At 34.3% G+C, this 10,622-nt stretch overlaps 1 protein-coding gene across 1 annotated transcript in view; it reads left to right on the top strand.

The window, feature by feature from the left end:
* The first annotated feature begins 982 nt into the window (after positions 1 to 982).
* LOC149067561 (uncharacterized) overlaps positions 983 to 10,622 on the top strand; it is a 43,737-nt gene continuing 34,097 nt past the window's right edge. Inside the window, exon 1 of the mRNA XM_089252506.1 lies at positions 983 to 1,523. Coding sequence (XP_089108632.1) covers positions 1,439 to 1,523 — 85 coding nt within the window. The 5' untranslated portion in view covers positions 983 to 1,438. The remainder of the gene's footprint in view (positions 1,524 to 10,622) is intronic.

Here is a 10,622-nt window from a genome sequence, read left to right as displayed (position 1 = left end):
CAAAGCTCCAAGAGCTTACGGGATGACACAATACATAAGTTACATAAACAGTGGTATGGTGCAAGACTAAGAAGTATGAGAAAAAATTTCGCAACTGAAGAATGACATTGAGAGTCAATGGAGATGAAACGGCATCAGCTCGACGTTAAATCTTGGTATCTGCACATTTTCTTAATTCCCTCAGGAATTTCTCATGTGAAATATGGGATGGATGTGGACTTGAAATTGCAAGATATTTGCCAAGTGAATATAGCAAAAAAAAAAAAAAAAAAAAAAAAACGTTAGTATGAAAATATTGATTTTTTTTAAATGATAAATTCATTGAAAAAGTTTTAAGAAAAAAAGGTTTTCCGTGTTTTTATAAGCATGACTCATACTCGAGAAATTTTCAATGGATATTAAAAGTATAAACAGGCCCCACACACACATACACACACAAAATAAAGTTATATTTTCAACCAAATCTCGATTTGCATGCAAAATCGTTCCTTGTCTTAGTTTCGAAAGAATAAGAATAACTGTTATTAAATTTCAATCCGAATTTAGTTCCATCAGTGTGCCCTAGTAAGTGATGTCACTGAGAATAAATTCCAATGGGATAAGAAGGGAAAAAAAAACCGTGTCACGGTGCAGAGCCCCAAACGTGCTCTACTGAATAATAATAAACGAAATTGACTGCTACAGTGATACCATCTTACACAGTCGAGTTAAAAACTACCCTATCGCAAAATAAAAAAAATAAATTGATAAAGTCATAAATGACTACCGAAAGTTCTTAACAATCCTACGGTAAAAACGTTTTTATTATTTTTATTTTATTATTATTTATTATTCTTTTCCTCTCCTCGTCTGCGTTACGGCTATTGACCCCGGAATGACTCCAATAAAAAAACTAAGATGGCGGAGGTAAAAAAAAAAAAGTCGCGTAGAGTCACGTGACTCCGTATCTACATTCAAGTTCAGGGCCAACTCGGAAATCTGCTCATTCACCAAACATCCACCAAACGGCGCGAGGTTCGAAGAGAAAAACTCTTCTTTATTTATCATTATCAAACAGTTTGCTTGCCGACAGGGAAGTTATTTATGATTCGCAAGCAATAACGGCAGGTGTTCGGAGTTTTATGTTTTTATAAATATCTTTTCTTCGCCTTGATTTGATATTGTTTCAATTTCTTATTCGATGAATGGCAACAACGATATTGTCGTCTGATTATTTTTTTAAGATACATAACGGAAAGTGTGGCGAGAAACTCAGTTTTGTTTTCGACACCGACGGAGTTGATGTGATATAAAAGAATTTATCTTTAGTGGAAAGTTTGAAAAAATTTATTTAAAACAAAATAAATGAAAAGGTGACAGTGAATATCAATTAATAAATATTTTTCCAATTGTGAATAATTTATTTGAGTGATAAAAGACTAAAAAGAACAAAAAAAAGATGCCTTTCTTAAAACAATCAACGAATCTCAGGATATGGATCGTTATAGTGATTTCAATTATTTCGCCATTCACTTATGCTAAAGGTAAGTGGAATTTCTTTCAATTTTTATAAATATTAAATTAAAGAAAACAATTATATTGGGACATGAATTTAGTCACATAAAATAATAAAATATTTCATATAGATGTTCCACGGCTATACAGGATTTGAAAATTTGATTAAAATATATTTTTAAAAAAAATCCCAATCATATTGGAATACGAATTTTGTCTCATAAAATGATAAAATATTTTAAAAAAGTGTATTTCTCCACGCTATATAGTATTTAAAAATTTCATTAAAATATGTTTAAAAAAACAATTATATTCTATAATAAGTTATATTCTATATAAATACAATTATATTCTACATAAGTTAAAGTATATAAACTAAGTTCTTAATTTAGAGTTATAAAATAATAAAATATTTCATATAAATGTAATTCCACGACTATTTAGGATTTCAAAATTTCATTAAAATATATTTTGATAAACCCCCCAGTATTTAGGAATATGAATCTAGTCTCATGAAATAATGAAATATTCCATATAGATGTATTTTCACTTATAGATTTTTTAGGATTTGAAAATTAATTTTCATATATTGAAGTATATTTTAAAAATATATATTCTCTTCACACCTAAGCCAAAACTTGACTATTAAATTTTTTTTAACTTATTTGTGTTTATTGTATGCCAAAATGCCCTTTAAAAATATTTTTTTTTTTATTAATTAATTATTTATTTTGGGTTTACCTTTATTAGGACCATCTGAGTTATGTACTCATAATGTGTATCTCAGGTTTTAACTTGAAAAAAAGATCATCAAAACCCTTTAGAACCGTTGAAAATGAGTTATTATTTACACATGTGTACCTCTGTAGCGAAAAGAGGATACATTGCAATATACTTATACGTAATAAAATTTCATATTTTTTACATATTTACTATTTTTCATCAAATTTTTGTGAAAATGGTCGCGTATTTTTTGAACGCAGTTTCTATTTTCCTTCCCCTCTTACAACGTTTTAATTTTGATGAGAAATGAAGGATATACAAAATCCTTCACTTATCTATAATCTCTACAGTATATCACAATAGTTTATACGATATGCTGCCTGCATTCAAAACACTGTTTGACCTCGAAATCGTGAAGGTTATCAGCCAAGGTATTGTTTACACTCGGTAATTGAGGGAGTGGGAGAACCAATGTTTGTGCATGAATATACACAGTATATATTTTCTCTTTTTCACTACAGAATCACGAAATTCCTTCACAGATTGAAAAACCATTTACCGTTATTTTTTGTTAAAAAAAAAGTTTTTTTTACCCGCTAAAGATGGGATGGTCAACTGGCGTGATTAAACAACAACGTCTAGTAAAAGATGTTCCTATAGATAAATAGTGATTATATTCGAGGAAATATTACACGGTTATCGTTATACAAGGCAGTTGTTTCGCTATCATGCGGTAGAGTAAATATGTACACGATCTTCGATCCCTGACCTCTCACCATTGGAAATGGTTTATACATACAAATAATTTCTATCGTGCTAAAACAGAATAGAATATCAGTGAAATACACGATTTGTGATTGGGACGATTCACCTGTTTCACTTTGTAGCTGTAAAGTATTATTATATATACGTATTTTTTTTAGTGAACCCGATAAGAATCTTTACATGCATCATGTTTAATGTTTAGCAATTTTAATGCCAACGAAAATGAAAGTGATATTAACCCTTTATCTACCACATTATGAAAAAATGAATGAAATAACTGTCATATGTAAATTTTTTGGTATGTGATTTTAGTTCTAATTAAAACCTAAAAACAAAAAAAAATTCAAATTTAATACACGACGAATTATTTAGCTTGGCACTTTAAAGTACCGTCAGCACTATAAGCTTATAATAGAAAAAAAAATACCAATTCAGATATGTCTAAATGTAATAATAAAGTTGCAGGAATATTTCTTCATTTTACCACAAAGAAAAGCATAATTTGTTTGTGGAGTGTAATATATATAAATGTTTAATGTAGTAAACACGTTTACAGGGGTGAAACATCTAACTGAATTTTATTAATTAACTTACTCATTACAACTTTTTTGGTGGCGAATAAATACCAACGGTGGTAGTAACAACTTGCATTTGGAAAATGTTAAGAATAGCATAAATTTGGTGGTGCATTATGATGATGCTCTGCCTTCCAATACAACGATATAATTCATGGATCCATTCCATCTATACAGATTTTTTTTAGGATTTTCTCTTAGTCCGCAAAGTATAGTTATATCAAGATCTCATTTACAATTTTTACAAATCATAAAAACCGCACAAATTATAATGGAATTGCAGTTCACAATTGTTTACATACAATCTACACCTCACCATATACTGACGGTACTTAAAAGTACCGGTCACATAAATTTGTTTTTCATTTGAAACATAAGTATTATTTTACAAAAATGCTGACATAAACCGAAATATAGATCAACAATGAGTGAGGGGAAAACATTATGCATTCACCTTAACTATTTCCTTAGGATTACGCCTCTGCAAAGTCGCATCAATAAATACTTACAATGGTGACCATAAAGAATTTTTATTCCTAAATCTTCGTCACATTAAAAAAATCTAGTTGTTTCTCTCTTGTGCTGTCATCTGGTAACCGTCAAGTAGTTACGCAGCATTTATACTTCAAAATACCAACGCCTATCAACGTATGTGAGAAGTGTTATGGGATTAAAAAGAAAGTGGTACTTTAAAGTACCGTCAGTAGATAAAGGGTTAAATCTGCAACAATAAATACCAAGATGCTTATCAAGTGTAGTGTTTTGAAGCGAATTTATAAAAATGGACTTCGATGATGATAATTACTATGGTTTTTTGGTTGAGGTAAATATCTTTGACAACCATACTGCCGCTTTACTGCAGCATGAGACTGTTAGAAGAGAAGCCTACATTACGTTCCGAAAAATTTTTCTTTTCTCGAATCACTCATTGTCATCGGAGAATATTCTCTCATTTTAAACTGTCTATCTCTTAAGATTAGCATTGATATATGTTTAAGATTCATCCAGTTATCTGAGTTCATAAAAAAATCTCAAGTATCTATCGGTTCTTTTATTTGATTTGATTTATTTAATGATTTTATTCTCACAATAATGAATTCTCAAACATGATGACTGAAAGATGATTGGATCCTTCTTTTCTTCCTCATGTATGCATGTATGACCTCTCATATTGCCCAATTTCATGCACAGTTATGAAAAGATCGCCGCGTGGTAAACATAATTGGAGGGAAACGTTCGCTTCCGTTCATGAACCAGCCGTAGGCGAACTCCCTCAAGTCTTTTAGTTGTTCATGCTCCACCGAGCAACAAATTAAGGTGAACGTTGGTGCACTACCGGCAAGTGGCGCACGCGTGCACTGCAACCAATAACGCTGAATATGGCGGTGGCGGCCAGCCTGCGGGCTATCCAACATTATTCAAGAAATTCACTACGTCTCAAGAAAGAAAATAATAACTAGGTGAAAGAGAGACACTAGAAAAGAACAAAAAAAAAAAAAAATACCGCGACCTCTCTTGAGTTGTATTGTGATTTTTACTAGTTCGGGCATTGTGCCGTGACATAGAAGATGCGTGATTGGGAGCATTATATTTTTTGCCCAATTTTTCGGTGAAGAAGGTTCTTTGAAGACCTACTCCCATTTTCTTTCTTACTATTTCCCAATTCCCTGGAATGCACTTCTTTTGGCCCATAACGAAGTTCATCTATTGCAAATCACAGAAGCTAGACCATAGTTTCCGAACCTTTTTTGTCTCATCGAGTCCTTCTTCAGAAATTTTTTCTCCCAGCGCCACCAACGCAATCTAATCCATAGGATCCTATGCTATACCCGTAACTTCTATCTCTCCCCCCCCCCCGGAACATTCCATCGCCCCCAGGGGTCGTTAACACCCACGTTGGGAATTACTGAGCTAGACTATCAGGAAAATATTTTTTATCACTTGTAATAACCAAAATTGCTTTCCCAAATTTATCTTTATTTATATCAAATTTGTGTATCACAGCAACGGTTAGTTCGTTTCCAGGTCGTAGTATCCGAATCTACTGCAAGATATTTTAATTCGCAATTTCTCTAGATCTTAGTACCGAATGCTTTACATCTACATAATCTTTTGAGTGTAACTGTTTGACATTAATTTAATTTAATAAGTAATTGCAACTTTGAATTTCATTTGTTTTTGATAATATTTCTGAAGGAATTCACACAACTGCCCATATCATTTATTCTATAAATATCATTCAAAGTGTCAAAACTGAGCTACGCGACCACGAAGATATGCGGAATCCCTCATACTCTGACCTCGCGAATCCAAAGCCTTTCATACCCAGAACAACCAGAATGTAGCCACTCCTGACTTAAGGACTTTTAAATCATGAACAGAAATATCTGGAGCTCTTGGTATATCCTAATGAATCCAATCTCTTTTTGGCCTTGCCAATATTTGGTAAAAACATGTTTCAACCAGATCCAATTCCAGACTCCTCTTTGGTCACGGTCTTGATTGAAGAATCATGGGTATTCAAGGGATATAAAATTAATATTTATATCATAGTATGTACAGTGTATGCAAATTATGCACATTTATGTACAAATTTTTTCAAGTAGTATGTGGAATCGCATTTGGAATGTCTATAGCAGCAACAGAAAATAATAAACACGCAATTATACTGGATGGGGAATATATTGCAAGTTATTTGAAACTTGGCAACTGAAAAAAACAAAGTAAGAGAACAAGAGTAGTACTCACAAAAGAACCGTTAAATTGTTATTTTGAAGACTATAAGGAAAAGAGGGTTTTTTTTTAAACCATTAGTGAACATGGAAATTGAGTTGAATTTGGAATCGGTAAAGGACAAGCATAGTTCCCAACTCATTGGAATCGGTGAGAAAGGAAAACTTAAGCAGAAAAAGCTTGATACAATATTAAAAATTTCCAATGTGGTTGAAAAGAAAGGCAGAAGGTAGAAAACCATAAAAAATAGTAGGCTTAGAATCATTTCATGTGGAATTTACATCTACAGAGTTGTCAACTGCCACGGATCGTCCGTAGATGAACTACGTGCCTACGGGAGACACTAGTATGAATACTATGGAAATCGATTTAAAAAAATCGGGTCTTTGAGTTTCTTGTGATGTTTTAGTTATTTTTATTATTTTTATAAAATTGCATTGATTTTTACCGTGACGATGAATTCATATACGCATGTGGGAGAGTTCGAGAGAAGACAAAGTCGGAACCGATCAGTTTTGTCTGTGTGCGGAAGGCAATCTCTCTAAAGCCGCGTTTAAACTCGCCGCTCTACTCGATGCCCAAACGCGCAAAAACTTGTTTTCCGTCAAAACCGCTCCAAGCTGTGGGCTGAAAACAGGTTTTTGAATGGTTCGGTGTGGTGGGTCGGGACCATGCTTCATTTGCATAGTGCATGGTCGAGCTCGCGGAACTTGTATCGGAAAGAATGTTTCGTCGTAGAAAACGGGTATGGGGGTCTAGGGTTGCTAGACGTTCGGCCCACAAGGGCGTATGCAGGTTGGTATTTCATTGAATATTCATGAATTATTACGGGACTTGGCGACCTCGGAACATTGCTTCGGGAGGTGGGGGCAGCTCATGTGACCAGAGCCCTCCTGGTTCCAGTGCCACTAGGGTGCTGTATTTTATACAAATACAACGCCACAACAGGCAAAATGCCCAACGAGGTGGTGTTGATGAACTTTGAATTAAAATTTAAAAAAAAATTACATTTTTGATTGATTATTTTTTATTGTACTATGATTATGTGGTCCAAGGCAAAGCTGAACATTCATCACTACTGACGAGCTTTAAGCCAATGTTAGCATGTCTGCGCATGAACTTTTAATAAAATTCAATGCCTCTGCAAATGATTGTAAAAATTTATGAAGTCCGATTATTCCGATTCTGGAAAGAAAGATGCAAGAAGTGCATCTTATGAAAAAAATGTGTAACAAAAAGTAGACATAATGTGCAGTCTCGATTGCACGGATTAAAAAACTCTTTCTAACTCCACAATATATACAGAAAACTATGTTCTGCAGAGATTTAGATTTTTGGAAAGAAAATTTTAACTTATCATAACTGGTCCAGGATGGTGATTCCAAATGGCAATGTTGGTTTTGTTTGCACATGTTGGTACTTGTGAAGAAAGGCAACATTACAAGACTGATAATGGTTTTTATGTTTTTATCTTCTTCACACTTTTTTTAATTTAATTCAATTTTTACTGCAAAGTATATGTACAGCACGTATCATGTACGGGTAAAAATAACTAATTGGTTTAATATGAAAAGAGGAAAGGTTTTAAATTTTATCCACACATTTATCACTTTTCATTTTTATTTGGGAAGTTCCGCTGCACATAGTACCTCCCCATTAGCGGACAAAATTTTCGGTTCCCCCGGGGTGTCCGTTATCGAGAGGTTCAACTGTATTTTGCGAGAAAACATTTTGGAAAAATATTTGCATCCGTAGATGGGACTAATATACGAGAACAAGACAAAGTAGTGGACTAGAATGGGCAATACAGTATTCTGTTGTTGCTCCAGTAGGTCGACTTTTTCTTTTATTTTTCATAATACAGTAATGAATGAATAGGGAATAGGAGGAGAAAATATAAGTTGTGTGTGAAATGAGATACGACGCGAGGATGAAGTACGTAAAACCATTGACCTTTCTGCGCGCACAAGTAAGTTCGTTCTACTGTTCGCTTTGATGAACAATTGGTTAGGAGTAACAGTGGTCCACCGTCATTGTACCCAAAAGAGAGAGGGAAAGCAAAATACCCCTTTAATCAGCATTCATATTTCAATAAGGGGGCATCACGTGTGCATTTTTTGCTCATTTTTTTCTCCATTCAACGATACTGAATGTGCGTGATGTTGATGATATCCTCTGACATCGAATAAAGAAATCATTGAAAAACAAGCACAATCATTTCCTAATCCGAAACTATCATCGTTTCTCTTCTATCACGGCCTCTATCAGGTAATTAAATTTCCGTTTCCCTGTGCAGTCACAGTTAGTTATCAAAATTCCTGTGAAAATGATCTCTTAATGAGAATAAACTAGCATATAGCTGTTCATTTTTTTTCGATAATAAGATTGAATTACGTCAAAAATGCGTTGATGAAAACCATGATCTTATCATCTACAAAACTCGAAAATTACACATAGTCATACTTTCCTAATTAGCTATAAAATACTTAACAGCTATCTTCAAATGTCCTAATGTCCATTAACACTAATGATATTTATATACGTATACAGTACATAAACACTGACATAATTAAATCGATGCCGTTGCATCGATTCATGATGGTGTGGCCATATGAAATGGTATTTTTTTCTGTCTGTCTCTTTATTCATATTTTATATCTCGGGAAATTATGCTAGAAATATAATTATACAAATACAAATACAACGCCAGAACAGACAAAATTCCCAACGAGGTGGCTGATAAAAAGATGCCCATAAAAATATGGTTGTCATATATTTCAAAAATACAGCAACCCAATTAAAAATGCAATTAACACAAATTATAAACAATATATACACGTGATAAAAATTATACAATGCCCATAAAGAATACTTATGGTTGTCTTATTCTAAGTATGGATAGTTTCTCGATTTACCCCAACATGTTTATCGTATTTCTTTTTAAACGTGTCAATTGTGTTACAATTTACTACCTCCGGGGGTAAGCTATTCCATTTATTAACAACCCTATTAGAGAAAAATTCCCTGCGACACCATAGCCTTGCATTGTCCCTCACCAATCGATACTGGTGTCCCCTTGTAAAAGCAGTCGATTGGCGGTGTACTAAAAGTTCATGGTCCATCCTATCCATCCCATTGAAAATTTTGAACACTTCGATCATATCTCCTCGACACCTGCGTTCATCCAATGTAAACATATTCAAAAAATGAAGTCTCTCTTCATAACTCAAGCCCTGTGTGCCAATAAGGACACGCGTAGCTCTTCTCTGCACCCCTTCAACCAAGTCTATGTCCCTCTGTAGGTATGGTCTCCAAAACCTTACAGCATACTCCAGTCCAGGACGAACTAAGCTTCGAAAAAGTGGAAGAATGACTTTAGGAGAACGCGAAGAGACCTTTTTGAAAATGAGACCAAGCATTCTATTCGCTTTTTTGACCACCGCTGAACAATGTTCAGAAAACCTAAGTCGCTCGTCAATGAGAATTCCCAAATCGGTGACCCTAGTTGCATCCGGGATAGTGACACCATTCAACTCGTAAGAGAACCGTGGGTTGTTCGAACCAAAATGAGCGACCATGCACTTATCTACGCTAAACGTCATGCTCCATTCATTTGCCCATGCTGCAATCCTGTTTAAGTTGGTCTGGAGCAACTCCCTATCGCTTTCTTTCCCGATTACCTCCATTAGTTTCATATCATCTGCGAATTTGCTAGTAATCCCATCGATACCCTGATCGAGTTTGTCGATAAAAAGTGAAAAAAGTATAGGGCCAAGGACACTTCCCTGAGGAACTCCACTTGTGACGTCGGTCCAACCAGAGAATTCCCCGTTCACCATAACTCGTTGCGACCTATCTCTTAACCACGATTCTATCCAATTCAGCAAGTTGCCCCCTATTCCAATCTCGTGTAAACGCTTCAAGAGTTTGCCATGTTGGACCCGATCGAATGCCTTCTGGAAAATTATAATTGCCTATACGTCTGTGTTATTATACTTCATTTATGAGCTTGTTTTAAAAGTGGGGTTCAGAAGATATGCAGTAAACCTCTGTAGGTCATCACCCAAAAAGGTCGTTATTCCGGTTAATTCGTCATTTATAAATACAAATACAAGGCCACAACAGGCAAAATGCCCAACGAGGTGGCTGAGAAAAAGATGCCCGTAACAAATATGGATGTCATATATTACCTAAACTACAGCAACCCAATTAAAAATGCAATTAAAAATAACTATAAACATATATACATGATAAAATAAGATACAATGCCCATAAAATGCATTTATGGTTGTCTTATTCTAAATATGGATTAGCTTCTCGATTTACCCCAAC

This window comes from Pholcus phalangioides, unplaced genomic scaffold (genome assembly GCF_987345545.1).
Source record: "Pholcus phalangioides strain wild (caught in Gottingen) unplaced genomic scaffold, Ppha-v1.0 ptg000029l_1, whole genome shotgun sequence".
Classification (NCBI taxonomy): domain Eukaryota; kingdom Metazoa; phylum Arthropoda; class Arachnida; order Araneae; family Pholcidae; genus Pholcus; species Pholcus phalangioides.
This window is presented reverse-complemented; position numbering and strand designations above follow the sequence as displayed.